The sequence below is a fragment of the Acomys minous genome (genome assembly GCF_964271855.1).
Source record: "Acomys minous genome assembly, chromosome: 9".
NCBI classification, from domain to species: Eukaryota; Metazoa; Chordata; class Mammalia; order Rodentia; family Muridae; genus Acomys; species Acomys minous.
In genome coordinates, this window is record NC_140490.1 from 46,126,585 (window position 1) to 46,140,788 (window position 14,204).

A 14,204-nucleotide genomic window follows, 5' to 3' on the forward strand; every position below is an offset into this window, starting at 1 on the left:
CCCCTTACAAAAGGCACATCGTAAAGTTTCACAGCTCTAGTTTCATTACCAGTAAAATGTGGGAATTTGATATTTTTTTCATAATGCCATTACATCATAACTCACTGGAATGCTTCAATGAGCACAATGAACTCCTAAGTATTGACCCCTGACACACCCATACACACCCACACACACCCCACACACCCACACCCACATACCCCCCCCACACGTACCCCCCCCCCACACACAGCACACACCCACACACAGTCTGTTGAATTTACCAGTTAGTAGGCACACATAAATGGCCCAAGTAATTTTCAACATCAGTTACAAGAGATACATTTTTCTCAGCCCTGAAGAAATACATAGGTTTTGGAGTTGCTTTCAATTTTAGCCTGCTTATTCTGTTTTTGATTTTGAGATGGGGTCTCATGTAGTTCCAGGATGGCCATCAACTTGCTGAGGCTGGTCTTGAACTCCTGATCCCCCTTCCTCTGTTTCCCAAGTATTACAGGTGTGTGTCGCCACTTCTGCCTCCTACCCAGTTTCTTAGCTGTTACATGGTATTCCACTCTAGGGTTGGGCTTTGTCTTTCAAGGTTGCTTCTCCACTAGAAGAATGTGAATAGACTAGTTACTGAGCAAGTTATGAGCATTTAGCCACACATGAAGAAACAGGTCAAAATAGCCAGGCACTGAACCTGACCCTCCAGAGGGGGAAAAAAAATCAACAGACACAGCCCCTCTCCCCCATCCCAGCTTCCAAGAGGAAGCTTGAAGAAAGCAGCGCTCCTTGGCTTCCCCACTGCTGCAGGTGTGTTGGCCCCACCCTTTGTCTTGGCTTTCTTCAAAGCTGTCTTGTACCTTAATGTTTAAGATGTTGGTGTTTGTGCACAGAGCTTCATGGCTCTTCTGGAGAGAGGGCAAGGAAGCTTGAAAGCATCTTTGCACTGAGAAGGCTTAACTCCTTCAAGTTGTGTGTGTTTGTGTGTGTGTGTGTACATGCATTTCACATATCGTGCACACCCATGTTTTCTATTTACATATGCCCGTCTTCCTGCTGCGTCAGTAAAAGCACAGTCCAGGCATTCCCTTCTCTATCCATCAAACATGTGGCCATCCACGAAATGTGATGCCAATTGTAGCACATCCCAGTGCTATGCATGGCTAGCGTGTTAGTATTCAGTAGTCCTGAATTAGGCAGTAGTAAGGCTGACATGGTGGTGTGGGTAAGGAGCACTTAGCTGCTGTTTCCATAGGATGATTTACTGCAGAAGACAAATACAATGTGTTTTGTTTGTTCTGAATGCGTATTTCAGAAGAGTGCCGTCACTATTGAGGTCAGCTTGTTCAAGCTGCCTGCTTGTCTACTGTGTAGATGCAATGAAAGAAGGCAGTAACTGGGAAAGACATAGAAGAAAGTGATGGTTCCCCCCCCCCCATTCTTTTCTGTCTTCCTTGGAAAGTAGTATGATTTAGCATGAAAATACAGGAGGTTACTATGAGAATTTCCACTCAGAGAAAGACTGGATGAGACCCAAGGCTACAGAGGCATCAGCCCTTGGGGTTCCCTCTAGAGTCTCCCTTGTGAAGGGGCTCCCTCCTTGCATCCCTGCTCCCAGCTTTTCATCCTCCACGAGGCATGACGGCTACCACCTCCTGTTGGTATCTTGTTAGTGTTTCTTGTTTTCTCAGTTAAAGGCCCCGAAACATCAGGTATCAACGTTAGAGGAGTACGCTGTGCATGGCTGGCAGGCCTGTGTTATCGATGCCTCATATCACTGCCTCTCCAACCAAATTCATTGGAAGCTCCTCTCAGCTTCCCCAAAGAAAAGCAAAAATGTGAGCTCCCGGTCCCCTCCTGGGTGAGTCAGACTCTCAGAGGTAATCAAAGCCAAATGAGAGGAATGCTAGATTCTAGAGTCTCAAAATCTCTGCAGATGGCTTTTCGACACCAAAATTATAACCATTGTGTGATAAAGTTTTCGTTGTTGTTTTCCGTTTGTTTGTTTGTTTTTACAGACTGCTCTTTGGCTTTTCATCATGTTTTGCAAATGTTTTATTACTACATACCCATTTTTCTGGAGCCACAGCAGAAACAAAGGCACCATCTGCTTAAGGAGACATAGCATAGCACTGGCCAGAACACCTGTCTTTTGGTTGTGATGCAATGGTGTCTCCTCCCCACACCACATTTCCATAGACTGGAGGGTAGAACAGCACACACAATAGAGGGTAGACATTGCTGTGGACAGCAACTTAGATTAGAAATCTGTCACTGGTCATGTTTGTGGTGTTCTGTCTAAAAATTCATCACCAACTCCAAGGACACATAGACAACCTTCTATATTTTATTCTAAAATATTTAAAATGTTTTTTATTTTATTTTTTAGTCTCTAGTCTACTTTTGAGATAAGTTGTGAAATGTATAAATTCTGGGTCTAACTTTATTTGGGGAGTGGGACGTGTGGCATTCAATTGTGCCAACGTCATTTATCCAAGAAATATCATCTTCTCAATGTTGAGTTGCCCTCATCAGAGAGCTTTGCAGTTCTCAGAGCTGGGGAGACAGCTAAGGTATTAAAGGACTTTCTGCACCAGCTCAGACACCTGAGTTCAGATCCCCGGACTGCCTGTAAAAACCAGGCAAGACAGCTTGTGCTTGCAAAGCAGAGGCAGGCAAGTGGGTCCCTGGAGTTTACTGGAAAGCCAATCTAGCCAACGGGAGAACTCCAAGTTCAGTGAGAGACCCTTGGCAATACCTCATGCTGACCTCTGACCTCCACATACATACCCACGTTACACACATCAAAACCCCCTGGTGCTTCTTGATCCTGGTGGAGAGCTTCACCTCGGTTTGCTTTTTCTTTTGTTTTCCTGAGACAGGGTCTCTCTACATAGCCCTGTCTGTCCTAGAACTCACTATCCAGACTAGGCTGGCCTCCACCTCACGGAGACCTATCTGCCTGCCTCTGCCTCCTTAGTGCTGGGATTAAAGGCGTGCACCACTACTCTCTGCCTGCCGAGCATGGCCAGCTGCTCTCTGCTTCTTAAAGCCAGCCAAATCAGATGAGCATTTCATAATTATTTGCTTAGGTTTCAAACCCTGCCTTCTTAGGAAAGAACACAAAAGGACTTGGAGATTGGAGAGTGACATAACCCACTGAGGGGTAAGGCGGGAGGAAGTCCAGCCACAGTGAGCTCACCACTCCTCCTCAGAGACAGGGAAACCCGCTCTCAGGTCTCAGTTTATCTTTTAGATGTCTGTCTTTTCCTTGGAAAGTATGATATGTGTTCTAAGACACAGGCCAGGTTTCTAATCGTACATCCCTTCATGGGCCCCAGATCATAGCAGGAACAGTAAACACATCTCTGTGCATACTGCTTCCGAGGAGCTCATGCAGCAAGCATGTCCTTTGAGGGATGGACTCATGAAGACCATGGCGTGTGGCTGATCTGTCTCATGACACTTAAATCCATGAGACTGAAAGCCAAGACACGTGTGTATGCACACACACACACACACACACACACGGGAGGGGAGGAAGGAAACTGGGGAGGGGATTCCTTCTGTCTGCTGCTTGCGCCCCTTGCACATCCAGCCACTTGTAGGTGCCCCTCCTTGCTCTGCAGTTCCAGCCTGGCCTCTGACTGACTCGGTTTATCTTGACTCAGCGAAGCCTCTTTTTCTACCAAGGATACAGGATCTGCTCTTCCTCTCGTCTCCCCTACTCCATGTCTCCTTCCAACCCTCTGCCTGCGGCTGACCGCACTCCTTCACTCTCAAGAACACACAGCTTATCTGTTTTCCATGTTGCAGGCAGCCAAAGGCTTTTAGATAACAGAAATCTCTCCTCTGCAGTTTTGAGCTACAAAGGCCGCGCTAGATTTGCTGGCACAGAGCTGGCACTTGTGCTCTGCAACCCTCCGAAGGTCAGGGGTCTACCATGAACGTGGTCTCACGATAAATATAGCGATACTTTAGAATGGGGAGTAGCCACTAGCTGGCAGGGTGAAAAGAGGCAGCAAAGATTTTTCACAAAAGAGGCAGCAGTTGGGAGTTTAATATCCAGGCCTGGGAGTTGGGTTTGGGGGTCCAGGCAGGGGTAGGAAGGAAGGAAGGAAAGATGAAAGAGCATCCACAGATAGATCAGAATTGGCGTATCTGGTTTGGCTTGCAGGGTAGGTGTCTTCTGTCCCCAACCCTTTCTGGTCCGTATTCCAGATGTATCTTTCCCTGGGCTGTTCTCTTGGTAACACTCAGGGTGGGATCTGTCATACTCTGTCAAGACTTGAAAGCTAAGCTGACTTAACACATATAGGATGAAATCTTAGGCACAGTTAGAACACAAAATGAGTGCATGATGACACTCAGGAGTGGAGGACAGAAAAGGGAGCTGGTGGGAGTGACCACCACCACCACAGCCACTGCCACCACCACCACCATCGTTATGTCGAGGTAAAGTCTTATGTGTTCTAGGCTGGCTTTGAACTCACTATGTAACTTGAACTATATATCCTCCTGGCTTTGCCTCCCAAGTGCTTGGATTATAGACATGAACAGTTTGTATGGTAAATTTGACTCCGGTTTCTGTCATGCTGGAAAAACCCTCTAGCAATTGAAGTATACCCCCAGCATGGAAATGGCTCATTCAGTAGCCAGATGGGCAGGTAAGCTCACCTAGGGAGCTGGGCATCCCCCCATAGACAGAGACGGTGACAAGCTTTGTGGCTAGATTCACATGTGGTGGAACCTAGGGGAAAAGCGTTAAGACAGAGAGCTTAGGAGATAGAGCTGCAGAGATTACTGGGGGGTGTGGGGGATGGGTAAGAACCCTGGATGCTCTTCCGGAGGACCCAGCTTCCATTCCCAGCACCCACACAGCAGCTCACAGCCATCTGTAACTCCAGCTCCAGGAGACCTGGTTTCCAGGGCACAGACATGCAAATGGTGCACAGACACACATGGAGGCGAAACACTCTTACACATAAAATTAAAGAGTGAGCTCAGGAAGTGATACTGAATCCAGATGCGAAATGCAAAGGCCATGAATGGAGGTAGCAGAGATGGCACGGGGACATGAGCTTCAGTAGCCATTTCTATAAAGGAAGTCAAGTGACACAGTCAAGTGCGTTTCTCAGATTTCTGACCCGTCAAGGGGTTCCATCTGTCAAGATAAAGGGTAAGTCTGGGGAAGGCCATCTCAAATGCATTGCTTCTCAGAGGCAGGGCAGAGCAGAGGACAGCTAGGACAGCGGTTTGAAGCCAAGGTGGAAGGCAAAGGGTTAACTAAGTGGGGATGCTGGGGGGAAGCTGTCTGCAGAGGACACTTCCATCCCACCAAACACTTGACAAGGTAACCATGGGCTAGAAGGAGAAAAAGCAGAGGCACTCTTGAACCTCAGGGACTCTCCTTTGTTTCAAATACAGCCATGCGCTCAGGCTCAACAATGAGGATGGCTGCTGCTGTCACGCGCTTACTTTGTTAAGTTTGTGCTGTTTCCCCGGGCTTTCTCTGATATTTGTCATACGAAGAAGAATATTTTCTATCTTTCTTGAGATTACTTGCAGTGTTCAAGCAACATCCTAGGACTTTCTACATACAATAATCGATTTACCTGGTTTTAAATTCTGCCCTGTGCTTATAAACAGGGCATGCTTGGTTAGAACAGTTCAAGTGAGGGCCTTTCCAAGTTAATCTTGGGTTTTACAACTCTTTGTATACAGGCAGGCTCCCTAGATGACTCACTTTGCTATGGTGGGTATGGAAGGTCTGGTGGTCCAAACCCAAGTTTTAGTACTTGAGACTTTTTTTTTAAGAGCCAGGATAGGCAGTAAGGAAAAATTCACTCAAGATTTAGAGTGGTCCTACTGAAGACTGTGAGGCCGGAGGTTGTCACCCATCAATAAACTGGTTCCCATTTGTCAAGTGTCTCTGTCACTGAACACATGCACTGCATCTTCTGTCAGGTACAGCTGGATGTACAATCAGTCTTACAGTCTTGGGGGCAGTAGTTCTAATTAATAAAGTCAATACTTTAGCAGGACATCGTGGCTTATAATGAAAGAAGTCACGTGGGTCTGAAGCCTACTGAGGACAGCCCCATTAAGATTCACTCCGAAGCTGAAAATTAATTTCCTGGATTTAACACAGTAGCAGTGGGCAAGCCTCCCTCCCTGAAAAAGCCTGGAGGGAGGGTGCTTGGCCCGGTGGAGTTCCAAGGCCATGTGGGCTGATTAACATGTATATAATTAATATGTGCCAACTAGGAAGGAAAAAGCAGTTTGACTCTGCATTCCTGTCAAATAATTTCTGTGTCCTTTATGCACTTTTTTTTCTTTAAATCTACTCTTTTGGGTACCACCGTCTTCTGGTTTAGGATCTCTGCTTCCTGTTGTAACAGACACTACCAAGTAGGAAGTTGCCCCATTCAAAGTAGATTTTCTTCCTGTTCACATCTTCATTTTAAAGCCACATTTTTCACCCCATGGTAAGGAACATGGTAAATAATTGAGGCGATCCATCAAGAGACCTGTTCTTGATAATGAAAAATTGCATAAAACTTGGTGCAAGTCAATTAAAAAACACAAACGTCAGTTCCTTTTTCTCAGCGGAGCTTGATTTATTAGTACAGGAGGCCTCTAATACAGCATGGCTTGGGGGGTGTGAATCAAAATATTTTTTAAAGTTCTAAAAATGCCATTAAAGTTGACAATGAACTTGAGTAGGAATTATAGAACACACCAAAGTCAGCCAGTTCTCCGAAACAGAAAGGTCTGGATTGTTTTCTTTATCATAGGATGTCTGAAATGCTAGGACTTTGTAACAACTTATAGGAATAACATCCACAGCGAGGGGTACTTATTTTCCTTCCAATGTTTTGCCTATACAACCAGACTCTACAAATTACAAAAACACAGGTCAGGATGTATTCTTTTGTTAAGCTTAGCATTTGCATAAATAGAACTATCTGGGATAAAAGACTTACAATGTTGTTACCTAGTTGTCTGGTTGGGACACAGGCAATATATTCACAGAATGTGGAATCTCCCATGACTGCACAGAATATTTCTTTTTGTCATTTAATGAGCAGTCATATTTCTTTAGAGATGTCAAGTGCTGCTTCAGTGGGCTAAGGAATAAAAGACCAACTCTCAAGAACAGGGTTTCCCAACACATTTCAGTTTTTTTTTTTAAATGCTCAAATATAAATTTAAGCACCAATATCTCTCTTTTAACACCAGAACCATCTAAACATCCTTTTTTTTTTTTAAAGATTCAGAGTTCAGCGATGCAGTTTTAAGTTCTAACAGCTCAGACAGGGTTCAGCAGCCAGCATGACAAACACAATCCCAGGGAAGGACAGACCCACGTGTGTGACACAAGCCCTCTGAAGTTGAACTGCCAGAGGAGGAACTGTGCGCCCTTTTTAATAACAAAGAACGCAATCCTTAGAGTTCCTGAGATTCAGAATTCCACCAGTGTCCTAATGTTTTCCTCCTGATGTATGAGAAGAATAATATAAAAAATTAAACAGAAACGCATCCAAAAGCAGCTCTTTGACTTTATAAGGTTCAACATCAGAAACATCAGATTCTAAAAATACCGGAGACCAGGGAAGACGCTGAGAGGCAAGAACCGGGGAGGGAGGAGGACTGGACAGCAGAGGTTAAGAAACCCTCGACGGAGTTTTAACCTTGTATTCATCTTGTTCGTTTCTGTTGAGGTATCACCCCTAGCTGACAGCTAGGGACTGTGACATTTCATATCCCCATAAACATTTGCCTTTGACTTCATAAAAGTCCCTCGGGTCTATAATACTTTTATTCCTGTATAATCTGAAACAAATCCTTTCCTTTTAAAAATCAAACAGACCACGTTTACACACAGCTCACTATTTACAAAGCACCTAATTAAATCCTACTTAATTCTCTTGCTCTAAAAATTCCATCTAACTGGTATGTAAAATACCTATTATGTTAAAACGTGTGATGTTCACAAACCCTAGAGTTCTCAGCTCACCTAGAAAATAGGATTTTCCTGGAAGGGAAGGGTCCTAATCAATTCTATGGTGTTAAAGAAATCACACCAGAAGTCACAGTAACAAGACAGATAAATCTACTTTTAATTTTCACATTAAAAGTTACACATCACATGGAATTGGACAGTAGCTTAGTGGTAACTGACATCGCTATAGTGAAAATCATTTTTATAAAAAAATAATCTAGATGCGGTCATCAGACTTTTTGGTCTACTTAAGTTAATGTTTGAAGATCGACTTTTATCCCTGCTTGAAGGATTTTCCATTCCTTTTATTTTTTTTCTCCTACTGATGCCTATTAATAATCTTTGGAGGAAGGAGGGCAGAAAATGTCCGTTTCCAAGAGTTTGTCCTTTGGTAGCAAGCAGAGAACATTTTTCATTTCTATGACTTAAATAATCTGTACAGATATGAAACTTCATGACAGAATGCTTTAGTGTAAAATGAACGACAAGGATTTTCACTTTGATAAGACAGTTCAGTAGACTCCTTAAAGAGCCAAGCATTCCTCCATCCTATATGCAAAATCACTCACAATCTATTTTTTGACTTCAGTTCAAAAAGAAAAACAAAACAAAAAACAACCCCCCCCTTAATTCTTTATATATTACACTATAAACCCTGCACTTAAAATCTGATTAAGGTATGTTTTCAACATGTACACTTCAAATACAACGATTTCCATCTATGTTAAAGAAAACACATCTGAAAAGACTCAGAATGAATTTATTTTGTGAGTAAGCATCGCATGCGGTCATGCAAGACCAGGACCCAGAGCTCTTACTTCTGAGCCTCAGATACTGGGTTCTGGGCAAAACAAAAAGCAAACCAACAGTCTGGCCAAAGAGAAAACATCCAGATAGTTAAGAGCTCTGCAAGGGAGCTGAAAAATAATTTTCCAAAAGAAATATTCCCATAGATTAAAAAAACACACACATAATATTTACAAAAAATATTTAATTAAAAATATCTTATAATTACAGTAGTCTATTAAAGCGCATATACTTTCTCACACTTATAGAACATCTCTATATATACAGGGTATGAAATGTCACTCACTTATCTATACAATATGTAACATTCTTGCAGAGAAAAAGTTCCCTGCCCTGTTATAATCATCTATTTTAAACAATAGATGTAAAACAACGTATCTACAATGCTCTGTTTTATTAGTAAAGCTTCAAAAACAAAAACAGTTCCCTTGTCACAATGTAACCTCTAACGTTGGATTCACTATTGGTTTTCTACTTAGCAGTCCTGGCATACTTAAGCTTCCAAGTTTAACTGCACCTCCAAAAGGGTGATAAAAATAACCACAGAAATGTACAATTCACAGCGGTTATAAAAGAAGAAACAAAAGAGAATACGTACGGAGAATGCTTGTGAACGTGCAAAAAATTAAAAGTGAATGAAAGTTTTATTATTTTCCCCTCTCTCTCTTGGAATGACGAGGTGAGACGTTTTTAGATTTGCTGAAGATTTTTTCCCCCTTTCCTCCGGTGGGTTTTTTTTTTTTCTTTTAATTTCTGCTCTGGCCCTCCCCTTCTAGGGCTCCTGGCTCGCTCGTGCTCAGGCGGCCGCACACCTGTGGAGGAGGAATGAATAGAGGGGGTGTGTGAACCTTCTCGATGCAGACTAACTGGCGCCACCGACCAAACTCAAGACATGCATGATCAACAACCCAAAACAAACCGCCAGGTCAGACAACACCCGCAGCCCGCAGCTCAGCCAAACCCCAAGGAGGCAAATGCGGGCTGGGCAAGGCCAAGGGACACATTCCGGGGGCCCTCTGCCCACATCCTTCTTTGTGGTGTCACGCCGCTCCGCAGGGGACGAGGGGTGGGAGAACTCGGGACACCGGGGTAGTTTCCACAATCACGAGGATGCCCTCTCTGAGGCAGAGGGGATCAGCAGAGCCTGTTGGTCACAGGCAGAGGGACACTGGCGGGTGGTGGGGAGCGCAGCTTAAGAGTCCCCGCTGAGAGTGACCCCCGCCCCCGAGTAGGAAAGCAAAGTGCAGACTGCCTCGCTAACTGGGTGGCAGAGATGTGCCTGGGGGGATGGGGTGTGTGCTATCGCTTCGAAATGCTGGGGGACAAATATCGCCTAGGCCCGGGAAGGTGGGACCCAGGTGACCCACCACCCAGTTCTGGACCTGAGCGCTCACCTGGCCAGCGTGGCTCAGCGGCACAGAATGCTGTCGCCCTGCTTGTTCACGGCGCCGGCCTGGAACAGCAACCCAACACCAAGGGAGAGGTTAGACAACACTGTCTCTACCGACCGGGAGCTGTCCTGGGAAACTAGGAGGCGCGCGGAGTCCCCACCCTAGCCCGAAGCCGGGAAGCCCCCCTGTGATGCTAGGGACGCAGAGCTCTGAGTCCCAACCGGCTTCGGCTCGGGGACCAGCGATTACCAAGCCCAGCAGGCGGCTCCCGGCGGAGATCCGACCAGCCCTTGCCATTCCCTAGGATGAGCGGGACCACCCGTATCTCGCCGCCCCGCCACCTCCCCCCGCGATGCCCAGGGCGCCCGCCGCTGCTTCTCACCGGGTCAGTGTTGAGTGCGGTGAGCGGGGTCCGCGGCGGCGCTACTGGACAAGCCCCGGCTGGGTGGAGCGGTGGCGCGGGTGGTGGCGGCTGTCTCAGCAGAGCAGGGTGCGTCTCCAGCGCCAGCTGCAGGTCCAGGATGTAGTCGATAACGTGCTGCAGGATCTCCACTTTGCTGACTTTCTTGTTAGGCGGGATGGTGGGCACGAGCCTCCGCAGGCGGCTGTAGCAGTCGTTCATATCGCACTGCAGGCACAGCGCCGGCTCATCGGCCGCCGCCTCGGCTGCCTTGCAGCGCGCTGCTGCCGCGGCGGCGGCGGCGGCTGCTGAGCCACCCAGGCTGTGGCCATGCTCCGCCAGGCAGCGTAGCGCCAGCTCCCCGCCACCGCAGCCCGACGGCGCCTTGCGGCCCGAGGGGCGCACTGGGCTCACCGCCTTCATCGCGCGCGTCCTGCGCCCTGAGCTAGAAGACACGCTGGGGGACGGACGAGCGGTCTAGCGAGCTTCGGGTCCCCGCCCGCGACGCGCTTTGCTCCTCTCGCCTGCGCGTCCCGAGCGCTAGCAGCACCCGGCGACTCCGAGCCCCAGAAATCGACGGGTGGGCTACTAGGGGATTTGGCAAGGGAATCTCAGTTTTTAGTGAGCGACACTTGGCCCGAAGCAAAAAACAAGGAAAATCAAAAGCCTCGGGAGAAAAACAAAGTAGCCCACCCTGGTCCCTGAGTCGATCCCTTCTGAGCTCCGACTAAGGTAGATCGCCGCCACCGCGCTCCCCTAGCCGGCGACTCCCACCTCTAAGTAACGACTTCCAACCGCGCCTCCCAGCTCAACGGCGTCGCCTGGCTCGCGGCGCACCGGTATTTGTAGAGCCGCGAGCCCTGGGGGCGGGGCCAGCGCGCGGGCCGGGTCGCCACGAGAACCGGACGCGGGCAAGCCAGGCGCGCGGGCGGTGGCGCGGAGGGAGGTGGCGAAGGCGGGGCGCCAGGCAACCCCGAGTGCGGGGATGGGCGGGGGGTCGGGAGTGACCAGCCAATCAGGAAGCCAGTGCCACTCTAGGGAATGACGCTCGGGCCAATGGAAAGGGTACTCCATTCCGTCAACGGTGTGGGAGGGGAGCTGAGAAAATGAGAAGGAGGTGGGAGTCGAGCCAGGATAGAGAGTGCCCGAGGGAAGGGAACAGAGAAAGAGAAGTTCCTACGAAGAACTGGGGGAATGTGCTGGCTGAAAAGCGTTCTCCATGGGCCTAGACTGCTGCGGGACTCTGCATCTTGCTGAGGGTCCCCCGTCACTCTTCAAAGCGGGAAGCTCAGCCCCTAGGCCACCCATCCCTAAGATTCCAGTGCCTTTCCAGAAGCACGTTGGTTCATTTGTCTGTGTTACCCCTCTCGGTATCATCATTAATCTTTGCACAATTGCGGAGCCTTTATGATGAAATGAAAGGAGTAGCCTTTCCATATGTATGTATGCATATATATGCATGCTAAAGCTCAGTAATAGAAAAATATAGGAAAAAAAATTCTGGAAGCTGGATCCAATGCAGGATTTCTGATGACGGGAAATACACATAAAACAAGAGCCAAGATCACGGTGGGTTTTTCTTGGACCTATCCAGATGCATAAGTGGGCTTAAGACATGCAATCCTTTGCGGGTGTTAAATTGGAGCACACAAAAATTAAAAATGCACAGACACGAAGTGTTTTAAATTCCACATGACATATAATATTAATCTGATTTATGTAATATTCATACCTGTAACTTAATTTAAGCCATTAATGCATGGCTTCACATATTTCAGCACACCTCGCTTTGAATAAGGAGATAAAAAATAATCCAGAAGCTTCCCTGTGTGGCTACAAAAGTATTAGTATTCACATCTCCAGTCTCTGGGGTCCTGCTTGGGCCCCACCCCACTACAAAACCTGTTCCTTTAAGGGTGTGTGTGTGTGTGTGTGTGTGTGTGTGTGCGCGCGCGCGCGTGCTTTTTAACAGAAAAGCAGTCCTCCAAAGGTTCAAAAATAAGTGTTGCTTCTGTGTCCTCTTCAAGAAAGACAAAACAAAAACAAACTGAGCTCTTCAGATGGCATATGAGCATAAAACTCACAGCTTACAGGAAATGAATTTTGAGTGCTTTCCCTGCAAGCCCTCCCACCTTTAGACACGCTTGGAGATGAATTAACCCAAGAATTTTCCTCTTTCCCATACATGACGCGGAGCGGTGCCTTCATTTTCACTGACAACTGAAAGAGATGTGCTCTTCTCTGCTGGCCACCCCTGGGTGGGCCTCATGAACCATCCTTTCTGCTTCTCAGAACTCCAATCCCCAAACAACGAAGCTATTTTGTTTCGCCATGCGTATACATTGTGACTTATTTGGCCACCATTTTCCCCAGAGTGCATCTCTTTTTCCTGAGGAAATGAGGAGTAGACTATTAAATGCCAGTTTCATAGATGGATACAACCATCTTCCTCTCTCCAAATCCTCAGAGGCCACTGTCCCTAATTTTCGGAAATGAAATGACTTTTGTGCACCCACAGTCTCCATTCACGCGTGCTGAGAAAATCAAATGTAAAGTAGTATTCTCTCTCAAAGTCTTAAGTCTTTTAAATATGAACACAGACTGAGGAAAATACTGTGACTTTAGCAAGAAAGCTAAGGGAGGCAGTCAGTGCCAGGGGGCTTTTGCTAGTATATTTGTTATCCATTGTTACTGCCACATTTGATCCTGGAAATACACACACACACACACACACACACACACACACACACACACACACACAAATACAGGTGTTCTATCATGTTCTTGGAAAGCCTGCACTATATCCAGAGCACACACAATGTTTCCAAAAATTTGTCTAGTCTATAACCTTATCAACAAGATTAAAGTTGTAAATATGTGACAAATCTTCTTGGATTTTGGTCTGTCTCTGAGATCCGCACCCTGCCTGTGACAAACAGCAACGTTTCAGGGCTTGTTGTAGGACAGGGCTTAAAGGCAGAAGTGTTGGGTTACCATGAAGGAGCAGAGGGTTCGGAGGAATCTTCAACAGATGATGAAGAACACCCAGGAAAAATATGATCCCCAAACCCTGTCGACGGAGAAGGCAGAGGCAGCTATTGTAGGCCTCGTTTTGAAGGTTGGAAGGCATGAAGACAATAAAAAATTAAAGTGCTACATAAAACGGTGAACAATGGTATTAGGGAATATGATATTGTGCTTTTAGGCCTATGAAACCAGAGCACATTAGAGTTCATGCAATCCATTTTTTTTTTATAAATTCATAGACATAGATACTTAGATGACAGCAAAACTGAAATAAAAACAAAGCAAAGCAAAACAAAACAAAAACACTCTGCATTCAGTAATTATCCACATTTGGATTAACCTTGTAAGCTCTGTTACTGCTACTGTTTCAAAGAAGAAATGTAGCTTGCCTGTGACCCTTCCTTTTACAGAAGAGTGTTTTACTCACACTTGTAAAAAGAAGGTAGGCTAGCCTACACTTGTTGCCATGGAAGTGATAGAAACTCAGAGTTTACCTTAGTGGAAACCCAGGCTGAAACAATCCACTGGTGATAAGGGAGCCTCAGGGATCAGGGGCGTGTGACCGCCCGCCGTCCAGACGAAGAGATCT

General features: G+C 46.5%; 1 protein-coding gene across 1 annotated transcript; it reads right to left on the minus strand.

The window, feature by feature from the left end:
• Positions 1 to 8,084: 8,084 nt before the first annotated feature.
• Positions 8,085 to 11,436, minus strand: ID4 (inhibitor of DNA binding 4). The gene is made up of 3 exons (XM_084797177.1): positions 10,571 to 11,436; positions 10,192 to 10,250; positions 8,085 to 9,609 (listed from the first exon to the last, which is right to left on the minus strand). The coding sequence occupies exons 1-2, from the start codon at positions 11,009 to 11,011 to the stop codon at positions 10,206 to 10,208; spliced, it is 486 nt and encodes a 161-aa protein (XP_084653303.1). The 5' UTR covers positions 11,012 to 11,436; the 3' UTR covers positions 8,085 to 9,609; positions 10,192 to 10,205.
• Between the last annotated feature and the right edge of the window lie 2,768 nt (positions 11,437 to 14,204).